The 22,268-nt window shown below is 41.3% G+C and overlaps 1 protein-coding gene across 18 annotated transcripts in view; it reads left to right on the top strand.

The window, feature by feature from the left end:
* The window catches only part of PPIP5K1 (diphosphoinositol pentakisphosphate kinase 1), a 239,242-nt gene that overhangs the window by 53,348 nt on the left and 163,626 nt on the right, over positions 1-22,268 (top strand). For all 18 annotated transcript variants that reach the window (XM_040342509.1, XM_040342514.1, XM_040342513.1 and 15 more), the window contains exons 5-15: positions 2,992-3,077; positions 4,718-4,872; positions 6,298-6,399; positions 6,486-6,647; positions 8,696-8,817; positions 10,751-10,852; positions 11,021-11,107; positions 12,035-12,110; positions 15,711-15,820; positions 20,949-21,034; positions 21,121-21,246. In XM_040342509.1, the coding sequence (XP_040198443.1) occupies positions 2,992-3,077; positions 4,718-4,872; positions 6,298-6,399; positions 6,486-6,647; positions 8,696-8,817; positions 10,751-10,852; positions 11,021-11,107; positions 12,035-12,110; positions 15,711-15,820; positions 20,949-21,034; positions 21,121-21,246 (1,214 nt within the window). The remainder of the gene's footprint in view (positions 1-2,991; positions 3,078-4,717; positions 4,873-6,297; positions 6,400-6,485; positions 6,648-8,695; positions 8,818-10,750; positions 10,853-11,020; positions 11,108-12,034; positions 12,111-15,710; positions 15,821-20,948; positions 21,035-21,120; positions 21,247-22,268) is intronic.

The following is a 22,268-nucleotide window of genomic DNA, read 5'->3' on the forward strand; positions in this document are numbered from 1 at the left end:
TAATGGGTCAGCATATTTTGTACTGCCTTTAGAAGAAGAATTCCAGGCATGGTACATTTGGCCAAAATAGAATACATTCTACACCTGTCACAGCTCTTGTGTTCAGAATGAAGCAAAGTAGCTGCTCAGCATGGAACCTGGAAGTAAATGGAGATCACTGGGGTAGCAGTGTGTACTTCACTGGTTTCCAGCTTCCGGGGGGCTTGGCCAGGTATGGTGTATATACCAGCCCTCAAAAAATCCATTCGCCTGCTCGCGTTTTGTGAGTGGATTTTGAGGGCTGGCAAGGAAGGCTCCTTATGAAAAATCTCATGGCAGCTTTTCACTGTGGTCCAAGCTGTGTGTCTAAAATTCCTCAGAACCAATCAGATTCATTTTAAAAACAAAACACTGCCCTGGATGTGTTTGTTTTTGTTCTGTGTCTCTCTCTACTTCACAGAAACATGAAACCAGTTTAAAAGTGAAAGTGAAACTAGAGGCACATTATATGATTGATTTTTATCTATTTTTAATCATTTTTAAAAGGAATCCGTTTAAGTTTTATGTCTCTATACCCTGTACACAGTCATTTTAAGTGTAATTTCATGAGTTTATGAGGGCATGTTTATGGGCAGGGTAGTGGTTGGGTGGGGCAACTGGTGGCGGGTAACCCTTGAGGCCTGGCTAATAGCTCAGGACTTTAAATTTTGAGCCCTGGTATATACATAGTTACTCTGGTCCATGTTGGACCAAGGTATTTGTGTAAAAATATACCCTGTCTGGAATTCCTCTTTTAATTAAAGGGTTTGTGTATTAAAAACGGTACTGAATTTTTAATTGAGGCATAATACATGTTTTCAAGTTACTCATGATTGTTTTATTGTTGCGTAAATAGTGGCAAATTGGTGATTTAGAACTTTTAATAGCTGTGTGCCTGGAGACAGCCTGCATGGGTCATGCACAATGTATGTATGCAGTGTACCAGTTAATGGTGTGACATGATTTTACAAATAACATAATGGCCATAACCTTTTTAACCTCAGTAAACTGCTAGAAGGCACTGTTTGGTTGCTGTGAGAGGCTCTTTGCTTTAGATCCCTACAAATCCTGGATTAGGCTTGGCCATTATCGCATGAAGGGCATCTTGGTTGTGGGTGCATTGTGCATTAACCACTTCAGCCCCGGAAGGTTTTATCCCCTTAAAACGGAGTTGCACCCATAACATTTTTTCATTGTTGTACAGCAAATAATAATAATAAAAAAAACATTTGGAATTTTTTTATTTTTTTTAATGCCTGTTGCTATGTGGTCCCTTCTAATCTTCCCCTTCCTCACCACAGTGCCTGACATAATCTCCCTCTGCGTCTCTGCTCACTACTGCTCCTGGGAGATGTGTGTCATAATTTCCCAGGCGTCAGTGAGCAGCATCGAGGGCTAGGTTGCCATAACAACGGGGCGGGCACTTCTGCTGCCGCCGCCTGTTGTGATGGCAACCTGTATACTTTACAGCGCCGTAACTGCGCATGCACGAGAACGGGCGGTGCATGCTGGTCATTCAGCTGAACAGTATCCTGGAAAATAATGATTGTGGGCCTCACATGCCTACAAGCAATATGGGCACTTCCAACGCAGCGAAATATAAGGCATTTCTTTATCTAATATGTTTGTTCTAGCGGCGAAATTGACTAAAATCGGGAGTGGCATTAATGTATGGTATGATCCTAAGTTTGGCATTTAAAAAAAAACCATGTCGTTGGAACTCTACTTTAGTGACCAGGCCATTTTTTTGCAAAAAGGGCACTGCGCGAGAGTGACGACATCGTGGCTCTAGCCACTCGCATCGCTGGAGCTGCGATACCTGGAAGACGCGCCGAGGGGAAATGTAATCTTCCTCGGCGTGGACCGGCAGAGGTACCAACGCCTTGTTCTAAGGTAAGTATTTAATAATGAGCTAGTATGTGGTGCATACTAGATTATTATGCTGTTTCCTTAACAGGTGGAACAAAAAATAAAATAAAAAACATTTTTTGACTATACAACCGCTTTAACTGACAATTGCGCGGCCTGCGACGATGTAACCAAATTAAATTGATGTCATTTTTTCCACACAAATAGAGCTTTCTTTTGGTGGTATTTGATCAACTCTGCGTTTTTTTTATTTTTTGCGCTATAAACAAAAATAGGGCGGGTGTGGCTGGACGTGTGACGTCACTGATCGTCGTTCCCTATGACAGGGAACAGACGATCAGTGACAGGCTCACTAGGAAGCATAAGGAGAGGTTTGTTTACACTTACCTCTCCCCATTCTTCCTCTCTGTGACCCGATTGCGGGACACCGGCACCGATTTGGGTCTGCTGTTCCTGCGGGTACGGTCACGGAGAAGAGGACCGGGTCACGAGCGAACCGGTGCGCTCGCTACCCACGGCTGGGATCTTAAAGGGGACGTACATGTACGCCCTTGTGCCAAGCCGTGCCATTTTGTCGACGTTTATCCTCGTGTGGTGGTCCTCAAGCGGTTAAAGTACAAATTTAATTTTATTAAGGCTCTTATAAAATAAAACAGGCTTTGAGGGTTCATAGAGTCCCCCTTCATCAGGGCTTGGACTGATAAATGATCAGAGTGGCTCTGAAAGGTCAATGTGGTGATGTGCCAGCGCTGAGAGATAGTGCAGCGGGGCCCAGAGGGTGGGTGGTAGGGCTATTCATTGACCCTATAATTTTATTTTTATTTTATTCTGTAAAGGTGACCTAACACTTTAAACTTGCATTTTCTATGACATTTCTCATGTATTGTGAGCAGCTGAAAAGGGCTGAGAATCATGAAATGGTGCGAGCTGCTGGTCAATGTTCAATCTGTGTTCTGCTTTATTCACTAAGCAGTCACAAGAAGATGGCAGAATTCCTTCAATCACTTTTATAAAATATGGGATGTTATGTGAGTAGTAGCACAATTCACAATGTCTGTAATGCTGTGTAAAACCTGACTCTTCTGTCCACTCCTCATTCCATAGGAGAGAAGTGTACCGAATTTTGCAGCAGGAGGGAATTGATCTTCCTCGCTATGCTGTACTCAACAGAGACCCCGACAAGCCAGATGGTGAGTTTGATTTTGCAAATGGCCGTGACAGGACTTTCATATTCACAAGGTACAAATATGGTGGGCTTAGGTGTGCTGCTTTTAGGCACATGAAGCCATTTGTTCTTAAGGGTCTTCATACTTTTGTTTTATTATACATTTACAGTTTGGTATACAGTCCTTAACCACTTCAATACAGGGCATTTTCACCCCCTTCCTGCCCAGGCCAATTTTCAGTGCTGTAATATTTTTAATGACAATTGCGTGGTCATGTAACACAACTTTTTTCCCCACAAATAGAGCTTTCTTTTGGGGGTATCTGATCAACTCTGTGTTTTTATTTTTTATTTTTTGCGCTATAAACTAAAAAAGAGCAACAAATTTGAAAAAAAAATTTTTTTTTTTTGCTATAATCAATATCTCCAAAAAATATATATAAAAACAAAACAACTAATTTCTTCTTCAGTTTAGGCCAATATGTATTCTACATATTTTTGGTAAAAAAATCGCATTAAGCGTATATTGATTGGTTTGCGCAAAGGTTATAGCGCCTACAAAATAGGGCATACATTTATGGCATTTTTATTATTATTTTATTTTTTTTACTGGCAGCATCTGCGATTTTTATCATGACTGTGACATTGCAGCGGACATATCACACACTTTTGACACTATTTTGGGACATTTACATTTATACAGCGATCAGTGCTATAAAAATGCACTGATTACTGTGTAAATGTCACTGGCAGGGAAGGGGCCAACACTAGGGGGCGATCGAGGGGTTAAATGTGTTACTTAGGGAGTGATTCTAACTGGGGGGGAGGGAACTCACAAGGGGAGGAGACTAATCCGGTGTTGACCTGTGTACTGGGCATGCACGATCGGTCTCCTCTTTCCTGACAGGACGTGGATCTGTATGTTTACACACACAGATCCAAGTCCCTGCTGTGTGACAGGCAATCGTGGATGCCCGGCGGACATCGCCGCCGCCAGGCACGTGCATCGGCTCCCAAGTGACGCGGCGCGCCCCCCCCTACAGGGGCGTAGAGAGAGCAGAAGGGGCTGGTTTAGACTCTTGGCTGAATCGCTGAGAGGATGAGCCAGGTGCCGATCCAGGTTTCTGGGTGAATCCCGACTATATGGTCCGGATCTTTTCAGAGCCTGGACCAGCTCTGTGACATCAGCTGAAACCCGCTGTTGGCTGAAAAACAGGTCACAGGTGTGCAGTTCATTGAATGAACTGCACTCCTGTGATCCATAGGGGAAGTTTAGCCAAAAAAGCTTTAGCCATACTTCTCCTTTAACCTACTCCTCAGGTGATGTGTACATGCCACGTTAGGCGGTATCACTGCCTTCTTATTTAGACTGTACTGATTTTATTCCCTCATATCCTCCTATACCAAATGACTTGTTATTATTTCATACGCTCAATTTGTGGACCTCTATCTACATATACTGCTTGTTGTTTTATTTTCTATGATGAAACCAATAAACGCATTGAAATGAAAATGAATGCTCATACCATCATGCAAATATCCTATTTAAGTTAATTAAATATTATAGTGTTGTGTGTTTATGCACCTGTTTGTAATTTTCATTAATTTAGATATAGGTTAATATTTTGAGCACTGAATACGTTGAATGTTATTACTGTTTCACAGAGTGTAATCTAATAGAAGGTGAGGATCAGGTAGAAGTGAATGGAGAAGTCTTCCCAAAGCCATTTGTAGAAAAGCCAGTTAGCGCTGAAGACCACAACGTATATATTTATTATCCCACGTCCGCAGGAGGTGGAAGCCAAAGGCTTTTCAGAAAGGTATGCCGCTTGTGATAATTCAATATAAGCTTGAAAAAAAATCTCCTTTCGTGTGAGTTTTGTGTGTCTACTGGCCAGATCTTTCCACAACTTCTTGGATTCCCTGCATGACTCCTGGACAAGACCTCCCGTTTCTCTTAGGTGGAGCCCTGAGGTATTCCCAAACCACCATTCTAAAGCCTGGTACACACGACCAGTTTTTTTTTTTTCGTTCAACCAAGCGGATGGAACAAAAAACTGACAGCTCAGGTCGGAGCTGCTGTACTAACAATTCGATGTTAGTACATCAACCTCATCTGCTGTTCTATTGTGTTCTAACAGGGGGACTCCAACCCCCCCTCCTCTGCCAGAACACTCTGTTCAATGCTCTCAGCCATTGGCTGAGACTGGTAATTAAGAGCTGGTCTGCAGATATTTTTTGGTAATGCCCCTACAACAGAAGCCGGCTGAACGACTGCAAACCATGTGTCCCTTTCTTGACCAATTCCACAGTGACAGAGCATCGTACTGTCGCACTGTATAAAGTAGTTGGGCATCATGCCAAACATACTGAAAAATAAATGCAATCCACTGTAATAAAGGCTGATAAAATGGCTGCTGAATCAGTCCTAGGAGATACAGTGTACTCTGCTTGTAAATTCATGTGCATTACATTTAAAAAGAAAACCTTGTTACTGTATATTGTTCATTTAAAATATTATACATAGCTGTACAAGCTTGTTTACACCTGTAGGTGCATTGTGGTACTGTTTGTTTTGAACGTCACCCCCAACACACTGTCGTTATGCACTGCAGTGCACCACACTGTACAATGTGTCTTGCAGTGTTCTGCAAAAAATGCTGCAAGTCCTATTTTTTCATGCATTCAGGTGCAATGCACCATAGAGCATGAATGTTTGTGCTGCAGTGCAAGGCATGGGCCCTTAAAGTGGTGTTCCGCCCCCAAAGAAAATATTTTAAATTAAAAGCCAGCAGCTACTCATACTGCAGCTGCTGGCTTTTAATAGTAGGACACTTACCTGCCCTAGAGTCCAGCGATGTCGGCACCCACAGCTGATGTTTCCATCAGCTTTTGGGGGCTGCCGCCGCCATTGCGTGTAAGTGAACCCGGCAGTGTAGCCTTTCGGCTTCACGCCGGGAACCCTACTGTAAATGCGCAAGGCCGGCTCCTCTCTCCTACTGGCCGGGGGAGGGGGCCCCGTGGTGAAGTCACGGCCCGCGGCCCGGACTCCCGGACGTGGGAAAGGATACCTGTCAAAGACAGGTGTCATGTCCCCCCTCCACCCCAAAAGGAGCCAAATGTAGCACCAAAGGGGGGGAGAAATCGGATGAGCAGAAGTTCCACTTTTAGGTGGAACTCCGCTTTAATGTTGGATGTGCTTTGTTTGGATGGGTTTTCCATTTTGTTTTTTTTTCCCAATATAGATTGGCAGTCGTAGCAGTGTTTACTCTCCAGAGAGCAGTGTTCGTAAGACGGGATCCTACATTTATGAAGAGTTCATGCCGACTGATGGCACTGATGTTAAGGTACAGCTAAAGGATCTGTCTGCCTTGCAGTCTCAATTTTTTTTGCTGTAACAGAGTGATGAATGTAATCTGTTCATATTGTTTAGGTATACACTGTAGGTCCAGATTATGCCCATGCAGAGGCCCGCAAATCTCCAGCTTTGGATGGGAAGGTGGAGCGTGATAGTGAGGGCAAGGAGATCCGCTATCCTGTCATGCTCACTGCCATGGAGAAGCTTGTGGCACGGAAGGTCTGCTTGGCATTTAAGGTTTGTATCTATTTTATTAACTAAGAATGAAATGTTGTTATTATAATTGTTTGACTACACACACTTCTGTCTGTCTTACCCTTTCCCAAATTATTATAGGAGTTTTAGATTCCATAAATGTGCATATTACACTTATAAATTTGGCACCATTTATTCGGGATGACATACAATTGCAGGCCATTTCTGTATGCTTGGATATGCAGTTCTCTATAGTACAGCCTAGGAGCATTATAAATCGTTTGAACAGCAGGAAGTTGTCAGCATGTCTGACAATTTCTTCAACTGCTTTTGCTATATTCTGCATTTTTACCTTAGGCAATGCTTGAATCTGTTACATTGTTTATCAGACGTGATGTATGCATAGAATAATCCACTCCTGTTTTAATCAGAATTTTCTGTGCTGCAACAGTGCATAGATCGATACATAAAGACACATTACGAAACAAATTAAGCCAATACTAACCTCATAGCACAGTGCTAAAGTTTTGACACTTCTATTAATTAAAGTAATGTATTCCAGATCCTGGTCCCTTAAAGCAGAGTAAACGGCACAGTGCTTGTGCTGTGTAATCTGCCCCTCTCTAAACTGTAAAAAACCTGGCTGTTCCTGCCACTTCCTGTATTACCTCTCTGTACTGACCATGATAACCAGGGCTGCTGAGCCCTGACCTCTGTGGTTCGTTTGCGTCCCTCCGTCATCTGCAACCTGCTCTCAGCTCTCCTCTCTCTCCCCTCACCCCCTCCCTCCCTGCCTCTCAGCTCTGTGTCGGTGTCTGTCTCCACCCTCCCCATCCCCACCGCTATTAGCACAAATAAAAGTTTATATATAGTCACTGCCAGACCCTCTATTATAGCCTGTTATTTCACACTGTATAAATCTTTTATAAAAACTAGCATTGTAAATACAGATTTAGTGCAATCTTCAGGCCGGTCACGTGACTCTCCACCGGTTTCAGGGCTACTGCAGGAGAGGCTGAGCGGCCATGTGATCTCCCTGGGTGACGTCCGAGGGAGACCTCGGCACCTCCTGCAGAAGCCATCCATCAGAGGTATACAGCGGCCGCGAGTCGCGTGACCGGCCTGAAGATCGTTCTAAACAGGTATTTACATGGCTCGTTTTTATAAAAGACTTCTACAGTGTGCTATGGCAAGCTCTAATAGGGGCTGGCATTACGTGTTATATCTGAGTTAACAAACACTTTACTATTTTTTTGCTGTATTATATGAGGTTATTATTGACTTATTTGTTTCATACTTTTTTGGGTTAAGTACAGCAGCTTTTCTTTGTAATCTTCACTTATTTTTTGACTATCGTGCAAATATATTAAAGGCTCAAGGTTCAAAACTGTCTGCAGAACCCCCCCCCCCTTAAATACTCACCTGAGCTCCCTCTTTATTCAGTGATGTGCAGGAGAGCTGAGCTTCTGCCAGGTGTCTCATTTCTCACTGGCAGAGACAGCAGTGCGAGCCATTGGCTCCTGCGACTGTTTACCACAGCCAGTGAGCCATTGAGGAGAGTGTGGGGACGGGGCTGAGCCATGGCTCTGTCTTATGGATGCATAGAGCAGGGCTTGGAAGTTAGCACGCAGCAGTGCCCCCGGAGCATTGGGTGAAGAGGAGGAGCCAGGAGCGCTGCCGGGGGACCCAAAAACAGGAGGATCAGGGCTGCTCCATGCAGAATTATTACACAGAGCAGGTAAGTATGACATGTTTGTTATTTTTATTTTTTTTAATTAATGGTAAATGTCACTTTAAGGGTGATATATTTAATCCTGTTCATTTAGCTCAGAGTTGGGTATATTTTATTATTGTCACATAAATAAAAAGGTTACAGATATAATATTTTTTATTAAAGAAATTTAAGTATAGATGTAAGAGTTAAATTTAGGAATGTTCACCAGTAAGCTATTACAAGTTTTCAAACCAATTTTTATTTATTTTTTTTAAAACCAAAGCATTTCATATAGTGCAATATAGACAGTACTGTATTGTATGTTGTTTGTGTACCTCCTAGCATATGATTAATTCTTCATATTTGTAATTTTCAGCAAACTGTTTGCGGCTTTGACTTGTTAAGAGCCAATGGGCACTCATTTGTTTGTGATGTCAATGGTTTCAGTTTCGTGAAGAACTCCATGAAATATTATGATGACTGTGCCAAAATACTGGGGTATGTTACTATTGCTTTGTTTTCCTTGTCTGTAATTATTCCCCATGCTTGCTTTATTACTTTGTAACGCAATGCAGATTAATCTATCATTGTAATTTAAACCGTGTACCAGAAACATCTACCTATAGTGAATTTCCCTTTTTGCTTTTGTTCCTGCACTGTGCACAGGGCAGCGGTGTCCAACCTTTTGACTTTCCTGGGCCACATTGGAAGAAGAAAAATGTATTTTACCTAATAGGGTAAGCCTTATTATAGGCTTACCTATAGGTAAAAACCAACCAAGGGCGTTTTACTCCCACTTTAACCTTCACTGATATAGATAATGTAGCTGAGTAATAAAACTTTTATAAAAAATTTATAAAACTAGTGCGATATTTGACACTTTTTGATGAACTGACAAATCAATATCTGATTGGATGGATGGAGTAGCAATTTTCAATGAATTCTCAAGGTGCTCATCAGATATTTTGGTTCTAATTTTGCCCTTCGTGTGCTTCATCCTTGAAAATAGTTGCTCACAAATATAGGTGCTGCCAAAAACTGATGACATGAATAAGGAGTGATTGTGAAGAGTGGGAGATTTTTCTTTGGGAATATAAAACGTATACGAGTCCAGTAAAGGGCTAGATTCAGATAGGTTAGCGGATTTTTTGAGGCAAGTGCTTTATTCAGAAAGCACTTTCCTCTAAAGTTGCGGCGGCGTATCGTAAATCCTCCTCCTATAGCAGGGGTAACTTCCCACGGGAAAAAGCCGAACGCAAACAACGTAAAAAAAAAAGCGCCAGGCGGAAGTTCGTTTCTGAATCAGCGTAAATGCTCATTTGCATATTCGACGCGTAAAAGATACGGAAGTGCCACCTAGCAGCTGGCCTGGAATTGCAGCCTAAAATCCGACGGTGTAAGTCACTTACACCTGTCGGATCTTAGGCATATCTATGCGTAACCTGATTCTATGAATCCGGCACATAGATACGACGGCCGGACTCAGAGATACGACGTCGTATCTTCTTTCTGAATCCGGCCCACAGTCACATAATTCTTCGCCCACGTGTGTTTTGTAATTGAAAATGCATTTTTGCAAAAAAAAAATCGAAATTTTTAAGTTGGTTTACGATTTTGTGTTGGGCCGCATTTATTGCCGTCTTGGGATGCAGGTTAAAAAATACCCTGCTTTTTAGGTTCTTTGTATTAATTTTCTGAGAACATGTGCACATTCCAGCAGCAGCTGAATATAACTGCAGTAGAGTGTGCACTTTGCATTGGCACAGATGCTTGTAATCCTAATTCATAAATGGTGACAACCCTGCAGCTTTATTCATTCAGTCTTGGCATTCTAGGAAAATAAGTGCCTGTGGCTATACTTTGTGCATTGATGTGTTCCCTGACTGCCTTCCCGTATTTTGTATTACTTTAATTTGTGTGTTGTCCATTGTACCCAGGGATGATCTGTGTGACATCACCTGCCAGTTTTTCTGTTGATAGGGCCCCAGAGTTCAGTATCAGATGTGGGCACAGAGAGTCCTGTCTGGTTTGTCAGTTGGCCAACCCTTGGTGGGCTTGTCATCAGAGGGTTCGATCTAGCGTTGACGAAACAGGGATGCAGTGTTCTGGAAGGGTTCTTGGGAAACCTTCCCCTGGAGCCTGGGTTAGAGGATACTGTTATTCTAGGGCCATGTGGACCCAAGAAGATTTTCAGCTGAAGCTTTCACCAGAACAGAGTTACAGTGGCTCAAGATCCCATTACCCAAGTGCTCTTACAGCGTTGGTATATTGTGGCTGTAAGGTGGAGGTAATCTCACATGCCCCTCTAAAAACACTGATCACTATGAATTATTAGAAAGCAGGATGTGTAAAGAGCTAGCTGTAAAATTTTGATCTGTCATTTCTGGAATTTAGGGGAAAGATGGTAACTTAATATATTTGCTTTCCATAGGAATATAATTATGAGAGAGCTCGCTCCACAGTTCCAGATTCCCTGGTCAATCCCAACAGAGGCAGAAGATATTCCTATAGTACCAACCACCTCTGGAACAATGTAAGTGGGGAAAAAAATAATAATAAAAAATATATATATATATATATTATAACACAGGAGGATTTCAAAATTGATCATTACTAGTTATAAATAAGAAATCAGCAATCTACAAAGCAGAATATGTTTTATTTCATGTTCATAAGCATGTGTTATTTTGCATTATACTAGGATGGAGTTGCGATGTGTAATAGCTATTATACGACATGGGGACCGCACACCAAAGCAGAAGATGAAAATGGAGGTTCGACATCCAAGGTAATAATAAAAGGAGGTAGCTAAATCTTTTGCAAGCAGTATATAAAATCGCTTTTCCCAAGTCATCCTCCAGGACGGTCACATGAGATAGGCTCCACCTCCTACCGGAAACACACAGATGTAAAAAGCCCCTCAGTTCTTGTGTTTCCTGCATCCTGCAAAACAGACAAGCATCCCCAGTTTGTTGTTTTTTCTTTTGGTGTTATTTGGGGAAAGTGACCCTGAATACCTCTCACCCTCTCCTGTCTTCGGAGGACTAGGTTGAATTGCTGCAGGAATTTGGGGCAGAGGATATAAAGGGGAGCTGCGGGTCCTCCCAAAGTTTTCCTTTTCTTTTTGATATCCTCCAACTCCTTGGGTGGAGTGTGTGGTGGTGGTTGAAGGGCCAAGAAAGGGGACTAACCTGGTGCTAGCTGGGATGTCCTGGTCTCCCGTGCTCCATCCCGACAATTTTCCTCTGCTGGCTCGTGTGGACAGACAGGGCAGGGTGCCTGTGTTTTTACCGGCACAGTGACACACCAAAGGGGTCATTTTATCCCTGGAGAGCAGGCGATGTCCAAAGATGGCCGCTGGAATGGATATGATGTGACTAAAGGTGGCGGCTGGACGTGACCTTTCGGCGGCCATCTTTTATTTCCCTCAAAATAGGACAACTGCCTCCATTATATTTACTTGTTCAGCCCAACAGCCAGTATGCCTTAGCTGAAATAATCTATTATTACATAATATTTTATTTTAAGTTTTTGACTAAAGGAATGTATTTACAGAAAGGTAGAGTCCTTGGTAATAAGACAGGAAGTTAACTTTAGGAAACCTTTTGAAAAACTGGATATTTTTCCCTAATAAAAAAAAATGAAAGGACTTGGAAACTGATGTTATTTCTTATTTTTTTAAGACCGTAAATGTAAATTTTATTTTTATGTACAGGTTCTTTGAGTTATTCGAACACCATGATGGCTATAAAACGGGAAAGCTGAAGCTTAAGAAGCCAGAACAACTACAGGTATATTTTGGTGAATTTTGTTGAAAATGTGAAGTTTAAACACACTAAATGTGGAGCCCCTTTTGCTTCTTAATTTTGCCTCTAATTTTGGTAAGAAAGTTTAGAAAAAAGTACTGAGACTTGCCTCAGTCAGTTCTTAGAGATCAAGCACTAAAGATTTTATCTTTCTCCAAAGGAAAAAAAATATTGTTAAAAAAATGTATTTACATATTATAACTAGAGAAGAGCTTGGGTACAGTCTAAACCTGAAAGAAAGCTATCGTCAGTGGCCGAGGAATTTTGCTCCCTGCGGGTGAATGTACACAAAGGGGTGTGGGTGCTTGTCCCACCATTGACCCAATACATGGCCATGTTATTTCAATGATTTCACAAGCATCCCTGCCCCTTTGTGTACATGCAGCTACAAGGGAATGTCTGTGCTGCAGCTGATTGGGTTGGTACAGCTTCCTTTTGTGATTTGCCTAAACATGAGTTCAGACCGAACCCAAGCTAATCCCTAATGATTACTTACAAATTCAAATAGAATTTGAAAAGAAAGGGGGGGCTGATGCTTCATTTAGGGATGGTGGATAAAGACATGCGCTGCATTCCTTTTATCGTACTGTAGTCAACTGCATAACTAGAATTACCAAGATAATAAGTCCTACACTTCACTATATAAATCATCCTTAATAATAAATGTAATATTATCCGCCATAAAATTTCAAAGAAAACCTAACACGTAGCTTCTAAATTTATAACATAAAAATTATGAATGCATATATCCAGTCCATGTATGAATAGCTAGTCCGTGCATATATGTGCCACAGAATGCGTAGGGGAATGCCACTGTGCGGCGATTCTTCTGGAAATAACGCAAGATTTCGTCACTAGGCAATTCACATGGATAGATGACGCCAATATCTCAGGAGTCCTTGCGAATCGCCTAGTGATGTAATTGACTTGGTTAACGCAGCCAGGAAGTGCTGCAGAAAATCAAAGAAAAATAAAAAAGGTATTTACTTTAAAAAAAAATGCCATTTGTAAGCGCATTCTGGATGGCCATGAGATTGATGTCACATGCACAAATTGGGTGGAACGCCGCTTTAATGTTGTGTGGCTATTCTGTGGCACATATATGCACAGACTATCTATGCACGCACAGACTTAATATATGCATTTATAATTTTAATTTTTCTGAATTTAGAAGCAACGTGTTGGGATTTCTTTGAAATCACAGATTTTTATGGTGGATTATATTCATGTGTTATTAAGGAGGATTTATATAGTGAAGCGTGCCAATTATTAAGGTGTTAATTGTACCTCAGCACAGATATATGAGAGTGTGTAAGGTGTGGATGATTCACAATAAAACATATATATTATTTAATTATTCATTTGTTTCACATAATTGTTTTAAAAATAATCTTTTGTTATAGCACTTAACCTGCTCGCAAGAACTTGCTTTTATATTTGCATAACTAGAATTGCTTATTAATGAGTGTTAAGGACAAGTAAATACTTGAATTCTCATAGCCTGGCCATAGTATTCTAAATGAGAAATTGCCTATTATTTTAAACAGAAAGTTTGTATACACGACTTTTGTTCTGAGCAGGTTAGTACGGCGTAAAGAAGTCAATAAATACTTTAATATTTCATTAATGTATTTGTATTGAAGGATGTTTTGCTTTCTTTTGGCTCACCTTCTTGATGGCTTTAAAGGATGTCTAAACCCAACAACAAAACTGTATTATAATGAAGCGTACCTTTCTATAGATGTGATGGCTGCATTTGTTTTAATTATTCAGGTTAAGAACATCTTTAGCAAATACAGAAAATGGCTGTTTCTGATTAGCCAGAAATGCTGTGTCCTTATCACGTCCTGTGAGCTGAACTAAAAGGAAAAATGTTTTCTTTTTACTTTGTAAACTACTAACACCCCCAACTCCCGTGTAAAGGAGATAAAGGGAGGAAGACCAGCCTGGGTGATGACTATGGTCCCCCTCCATAGGTACAATGGAGTGACTGAGCATGCATAGCCATCAGGAAGTGTTATTTGCAGGATTACCTTAAAGAGGTACTAAAGGTTCGATTTTTTAAAAATAACAAACATTTTATACTTGCACGTTATCGTTTTGCACAGATCCTCCTGTTCTGGGGTCCCACGGCGGCTGTCTCGGCTCCTCCCTGCTAAAGCTAACCCCCTCTGGGAAGCTCTCTACCAAGAGGGTTAGCTTGCGGGCGCGCTCCCTGTCGTACACGCTGCTTCCGGAGACGCAGTGTATTACTCCGGCCCGCCTGGGCGGCCGCGTCATTGGATGTGATTGACAGTAGCGGGAGCCAATGACTGCGCTACTATCAATCTTATCCAATCAACGGCCAGACTTCGTGGAGAAGAGGATGCCGGGGGACACGCACAGCAGGTGAACAGGCTCAGATAAATAAAACAGGGGGGGGGGGGGCCCCGTGACAGCCAGGTGTTTTTACCTTAATGCATAGGATGCATTAAAGCGGGGGTTCACCCTATTAAAAAAAATAAAAATTTTTTTTTTTTTTATTATACCATTACATTCGGCATCGTAGCGCGAGCTACAGTATGCCAGTGTTACATTTTTTATCCCCGTACTCACTGTGCTATGGATCATTGAAGATTCCGGGGAATGGGCGTTCCTATGGTGAGAGAAGGTGATTGACGGCCGGCCCTGGCACGTCACGCTCCTCCGGAAATAGCCGAAATAGGCTTGGCTCTTCACGGCGCCTGTGCGCAGGCCCTGTGAAGAGCCGAGACCTACTCCGGCTGTCTTCGGGGAGCGTGACGTGCCAGAGCCGGCCGTCAATCATCCTCCCTCTCCATAGGCACGCCCATTCCCCGCGGGAGTCGGAAACTTCAATGATCGATAGCACAGTGAGTACGGGGATTAAAAATTTAAGACCGGCATACCGTAGCTCGCGCTACGATGCCGAATGTAATAGTATAATGATGTTAAGGAGGGTGAACCACCGCTTTAAGGTGAAAAAACATGAATCTCTACAACCCTTTTAACGTAAGTGAAAATAAAGGGAAAGCAGCTTACAGTGGTAGTAAACCACCAAAAAATATTCATTAACTGGTCCCCTGCAGGATAATAGCATAATATGCACGTAGTAGTCACAGTTGCGACACTGCTCTCTCAGTGGAAGGCACGCGCAGTGCGCATGCACTGTAGTAAATGCCTCCTAAACAGTGTATGTTTAGGGGATACTTTCTGTACCTACAGGTAAGCCTTTATTTTAAGCTTACCTGTAGGTACATGTTAACAATGGGGAGCTTTATTACTTTAAAAAGAAAACAAATGTAGCAACACATCTAAGGTCTGGTAAGTCTCAATATATAATTTTTTTTTGTTTTCAGGTTTAGAAACCCTTTTTTAATGATTCTTTTCAACATTGCTGCACATATCCTACTAAGCAGAAGCAATGGTTTCCATATAGTGGCTAAAGCTGACGAGATCAGAACATATTCAAACTGGATACATGTCTGTGTGTTTAGGCTTTAAGTATGATTTACACCTGGATAGGGTAGAACATTTTACAGAGTAAATGATTGTATAAAAACTGCATTCCTGGATGATTTTGAGCAGGAAGTGCTTGACATAGCAAGACTGCTGCTATCAGAACTTGGAGCGCACAGCGACTGCGAGATTGAAGAGAGGAAATCCAAGCTTGAACAGCTGAAAACGGTCCTGGAAATGTAAGTAGAAGAAATGTTCACAGATCTTGATAATAGAAGAAAAGTAGGTACAGTGCCAAATGAACTAACTATATATGTTATAATATTAAGTGAATTTCACTGTTCAGGGCAGTCAGAACAGTACAAGGTTTTGTCAATCTGTTGCTGTGGCTTGTTAAGGCTCACACACGATCGGACTTCCAAAAAATATTTCCGTGGATTTTTGTTTGAAGGGCGTTGGCCGTGAACTTGGTAATGCTACACACGACAGGACTTTTTCAGCAAACTTTCCCAAAATCATGCGGTTTTTCTGCTCTTTTCTGCTCTTTACCGCCACCCTTTGGTAAACTTCTGCTATTGTTGGTTGATTTTAACATTGGTTCTGAGCATGCGTATTTGTACTTCGGACTAAAGTCCCATGGATTTCTGTACACATGGCAGGACTTTGCACCGTAGGACTTTTGTTGCCGAAAAGTTTTTCTGTTTGCAGAGCGAACTTTTGTCCGAAAAAGTTTGTCTGATGGAGTGTACACGTGATCGGATTTTTTTTGAAAACTTTTACGTTTGTTGTCAAAAAGTCTGACCGTGTGCATGGGGCTTTACACTTATTCAGTTGCTCTCTGTATTGTTAGGGCCCAATGTTATACAAAACTTTTGTAGTTTTAAATGGAGTGCAGGACGTTTGAACCTTTGTTGTGTTATTATTGCTTTCTGTTTCCCACTGGGAAGATTTCAATTTCTTTCCCGTCTGTCTGCCAGATGTTGTGCAGGAAGTGAGGGGAATGAGTGGGTATATGAGACGGGAGCGCTCGTTATGGTAAAACTACAATTCATAATGGAGTAAGCACATTCATCACGCTGTAACAGACAGAAAAGCGTGAATCGTCTTTTACTAACACGGAATCAGCTAAAAGCAGCCCAAAGGGGAATAGAACTTCCCCTTTATAGTGCTGTTGTACGTCACTGCGCTTTGTTCATCATTTTTAAAAAACGATGGTGTGCGGGCAACATCGTTTTTAATGATGAAGTTGGAAAAACTTCGTTTTTTGGACATGCTGAAAATGTCTTTTTTTTTTTTTTTTTTTTTTTTATGCCAAAAAACGACCGTGTGTATGCGGCATTAGAGTCTTAGCGGTGCTTTACCAGCACATTGGGATTGCAGATGAGGCTTCGCTCGAATAACGCTCAGAAAAACGCTCGAAAAACGCCCCAGTGTGAAAGGGGCATGATCCCCAGTACGACTTTGATCCGACTTTACACTTTCTGGTTCAACGTTGCATTAACCGCTTAAAGACCTCCCCGCGTACATTTACTGTGGCAGGACGACCCTTTAGCGCAAAATCACGTACCCTGCTTCTGCTTTAATTGGACACGGGGAGCCAATCAGTGGGTCCGGCAACCTCGACGGCTGCCGGGAACCCGCGATTGTTCGTAGAGAGGCATAACGGCAGTCTCCCTATGTAAAAAGGGCAGACCGCTGTTCTACCAGAAAAGAAAATGGAGATCTCATGCTATGCAGAAACATGAATGTCTGTTTTCTTTTAGTCAATGCACTCCCCGTGCAGTTAGAAAGCACACATAGGAACACATTTAACCCTTTGGTTGCCCCTGCTGTTAACCCCTTCCCTACCAGTGTCATTTATACAGTGCCAGTGCATTTTTACAGCACTGATCACTGCTTTGGTGTCACTTGGTGTACAATTTGTTTGCCACAGGGTCGCAGTCCAGCAAAATATAAAGTCCTTAAATCTATCTCATAGTTTGTAGACGCTATAACTTTTGCGCAAACCAATCAATATACACTTATTGGGATTTTTTAACCAAAAATATGTAGCAGAATACATATTGGCCTAAATTTATGAAGAAATTTGATTTGTCACATTTTTTTATTGTAAGTGTTTGTTTTATAGCAGAAAGTAAAAAATATTTTTTTCAAAATTGTCGGTCTTTTTTTGTTTTATAGTGCAAAAAATCAAAACCGCAGAGGTTGTTAAATTCCACCAAAAGAAAGCTCTATTAAAAAAGGACATAAATTGTATTTGGGTACAGTGTCGCACAACCGTACAATTGTCAGTTAAAGTAATGCAGTGCCGTTTCGCAAAAAATGGCCTGGTCATGAAGGGTGTAAAACCTCTCGGAGCTGAAGTAGTGCAGACACCTTTTCAAAGTGAATGGGTGCCATTGAAAAGAATGGGTTTTATCTTGTCATGGTACTTTGATGTCCAATGTCACATGAAAAGTTGCACAAGTATCAATGGAGCTTTATGCACAGTTGTCTGAACAGAATGTGAGTGAAAATCTCTCTACTGGGAAGCAAGATAGCAGTGAAAACACAGCAGAGGTTCTATTACATCACCACTCCTAGAAGGAAAAGATGCTTGGCGGGAGTTAGACCAGCCATAGACAGAGCGAGTCATTGTGCTCTCCCGGCGGGGACGACTTCCCCTGCCCCTCTGCCAGAAGAACACAGGGCCTGATCCACAAAAGGGATACGCCGGCGTATCTACTGATACGCCGTCGTATCCCTGTTTCTATCTATGGAACTGATCCACAGAATCAGTTTACTATAGATAGGCAGAAGATCCGACATGTGTAAGGGACTTACACTGTCGGATCTTAGGATGCAGTACCGCGGCCGCCGCTGGGGGCATTTCTCGTCGAAATCAAGCGTCGGGTATGCAAATTAGCACTTACGGAGATCCACAAAGCTTTTTCGCTTCGTTTTTTCTCCGTAAGTATTAGTTTGCCGTCGCAAAATTAGGGCTGCTTTTACAAAGTGTAAACTGTTTACACCTTGTAAAAGTAGACCCTTCTATCCCACGTCGCTGTAATTTTTTTTTTTTTTTCACGCCATAACTCCTTTTTTTTTTTTTTTTTTTTTTTTTTTTTTTTTTTTACGCCCGTCGCGAAACTCAAAACCCGGCGCAACCCAAATCCGCGCAAAGCACGTCGGGAAAATAACGTCGGGAGCATGCGCAGTACGTCCGGCGCGGGAGCGCGCCTAATTTAAATGGGACTCGCCCCATTAGATTAGGCACGCCTTGCGCCGGACGGATTTAAGTTACACCGCTGAAAATTTATAGGTAAGTGCTTTGTGGATCAGGCACTTAGGTAGAGATTTTGCGGCGGTGTAACTTAAATGGCAAAAGTTAAGTTACGGACGTTTTTTGTGGATCAGGCCCACAGTGATTATTGCTAGCGGTTGTTGGCAATAATCACATGTACAATCTGACAGGTTTGTTGTACCCTAGTTGATTGATCCATATTTTGGTTTGAATCTTGACTTGATCTGTCTATGGCCGGCTCTAGGATTTATCAAAGGAGTGATGTCTAAAGTGCATTAGAAACCAAACAAAAATGATTCTGCAATGTTCTGATTACTTTCACTGCAGAAAACTAGAGGATGAATTGCTACTGCTTAGAAAGTAGAAGTTAGTATGGGTCTCAGAGCATACTGTACCTATAATTAAACTGTGGTTGTAGTCCATCCATGTCCGATTCTTTGTGATCTCAAGAATTTGGGGATCTCACGCCTGTCTATTGTAGGCTCAAATTCACTGTATCCAGTCACCTTTACCTCTGTCATTTATCTACTCCTTCTTTATTAGGTAATTAGGTAAATCCTAATATGTCTCATGAAATTTCACTCAAACAAATACCAACAGTATTGGCTTTATTTAAAGGGGTTGTAAAGGTACAATTTTTTTTTTCCTAAATCGCTTCCTTTACCTTAGTGCAGTCCTCCTTCACTTACCTCATCCTTTGATTTTGCTTTTAAATGTCCTTATTTCTTCTGAGAAATCCTCACTTCCTGTTCTTCTGTCTGTGACTACACACAGTAATGTAAGGATTTCTCCCTGGTGTGGAGTGTCGTGCTCGCCCCCTCCCTTGGACTACAGGAGAGTCAGGACACTCTCTACGTTGCAGATAGAGAAAGGAGCTGTGTGTTAGTGGGCGTCCTGACTCTCCTGTAGTCCAAGGGAGGGGTCGAGCACAACACTCCACACCAGGGAGAAAGCCTTGCATTACTGTGTGGAGTTACAGACAGAAGAACAGGAAGTGAGGATTTCTCAGAAGAAAGAAGGACATTTAAAAGCAAAATGGAAGGATGAGGTAAGTGAAGGAGGAATGCACTAAGGTAAATGAAGCTATTTAGGAAAAACAAATTGTACCTTTACAACCCCTTTTAAGTGATGGCTTTTCCTATATGTTACTGTTCATGCTTTCTCAACCAAGGTTCCGTGCAACCCTAGGGTTTCTCCAGAGGTTGTTGGGGATTCCTTGAGCGTTAAGCAATGAAATATTGATCTCCCAATTCCAATTACTATCAACATACAAGGGCAATTTCCCCTGAAAATTAATGTAAGGGGTCACTTCTGCACTGATCACCAATGCAAGGGGGCATTTCACCATTGACCACTAATGTAATGGGAAGCTACAATTGTTTGGTCATTATTAATTTTCATGATTATTATTGACATACAGGGCAAGGGAGTGTTGTAATATAATGAAATTGTCTCTGGTTGTCAAATATTCTAGGGACGCCTTTTTTTTTTTTTTTTATATAATTAAAATGTTCAATAGCTTACTACTCATGCTATTTTACCATAAAAGTGTAATATAATAATTTTAATCAGGGGTTCCCTGAAGACGAAAATTTATTTTGAGGGTACAAAGATTCAGAAAAGCTTGTTTAGTTCAATTAAAACTCTTCTATATATGTGCCCATCATACTTGCCAGTGGAGGCATTTGTGCAAGTTATAAACAAGTGATGCTTTCTTCATTTAGTAAATCATGTTCTGTTCTTCTTTTTGGTTTTTACATATTTTTTTATTATTTATATTTTTGTTATGCCAGTATTTGGTTTTTATCTGTTATGTAGTCACTTTGCGCCCCCTGGTGGAACTGTTCACTCCGTTTTTAATTCCTAATTAGAATGAACGTGCTTTTGAAAAATTATGATCACTTATGTTAACGATAATCTTGTTTACTCAGTGTTATATGATATATTTTAATTCAAGGCAAATACATGTTAGTTTTTATTAATTAGAGGTTGTCTTTGTCAGTTCCTTTTTATGTCAGTGGTTCTTTGTCTTGCCCATATTTTGCACATAATAAAAAAATGGCGATTCTCTTTTTTTTTTCCAGGTACGGACATTTCTCTGGTATTAATAGGAAAGTACAGCTGACTTATTTGCCCCATGGTCATCCAAAAATATCCAGTGAGGATGAAGGTAAGATAGGGAAGGTTTTATCATGTATAACACTGATTTGCACAGTATGACGCATTTTCATGCATGCAAATGTAATGTCTTCATAGATGCCCGAAAGGACTCCCCATCTCTACTTCTAGTCTTGAAATGGGGTGGGGAACTGACACCAGCTGGGCGAGTGCAAGCAGAAGAGCTAGGACGGGCTTTCCGCTGTATGTATCCCGGAGGGCAAGGTAGGTTTTATTTTTATATATTCTTCTCTTCCACTACCCGTCTGTCTTTGTCCAAACCTGAGCTCCCCACCATGCCTTTCAAAGTATAAAACAATCATTGTGCTGTGTGATTATTTGTGATTTGCCGCTGTAATTGCAGTGAAAGGTGGTTCTACAAAGTATTGACTCAGGGGGGCTAAATACAAATGCACGCCACACTTTTGACATATTTATTTGAAAAAAAAAAATAGAAAACCATTTATCATTTTCCTTCCACTTCACAATTATGTGTTGGCCTATCACATAAAAATCCCAATAAAATACATTTATGTTTTTGGTTGTAACATGACAAAATGTGGAACATTTCAAGGGGTATGAATAGCTTTTCAAGGAACTGTATTTTTTTTTGGCTTGCTGCATAGAATGCAAACCTTCTTCCTTTACAACTACTTTACCAAGCTTACACATAGGGCATATCTATATAGCATTGAATGTGACTTTCACCAAACATTTACTGGTGCTGAACTAATCACCTCCATTTAAAACGCATGCACCTGGAAGATTCACCTGCATTGAATGTCATATTTGCTGGTTAATAAATTTGCCACAAAGTATCATGCCGCGTATACACGATCATTTTTCAGCATGTCGAAAAAACAAAGTTTTCCCAACTTCATCATTAAAACAATGTTGCCTACACACCATCATTTTAAAAAAAATTATCTAGCAAAGCGCGGTGACGTACGACGGCACTATAAAGGGGAAGTTCCATTCGCCTTTGGGCTGCTTTAGCTGATTCCGTGTTAGTAAAAGACGATTCACGCTTTTTTGTCTGTTACAGCGTGATGAATGTGCTTACTCCATTGTAAACGGTAGTTTTACCAGAACGAGCGCTCCCGTCTTATAACTTGCTTCTGAGCATGCACAGGTTTTTTACGTCGTTTTAGCCCACACACGATCATTTTTTACAACCCGAAAAACAACATTGTTTAAAACGACGTTAAAAAATGCAGCATGTTTGAAAAAAAAATTTGTCGTTTTTC

Source organism: Rana temporaria, chromosome 3 (assembly GCF_905171775.1).
Source record: "Rana temporaria chromosome 3, aRanTem1.1, whole genome shotgun sequence".
Taxonomy (NCBI): Eukaryota; Metazoa; Chordata; class Amphibia; order Anura; family Ranidae; genus Rana; species Rana temporaria.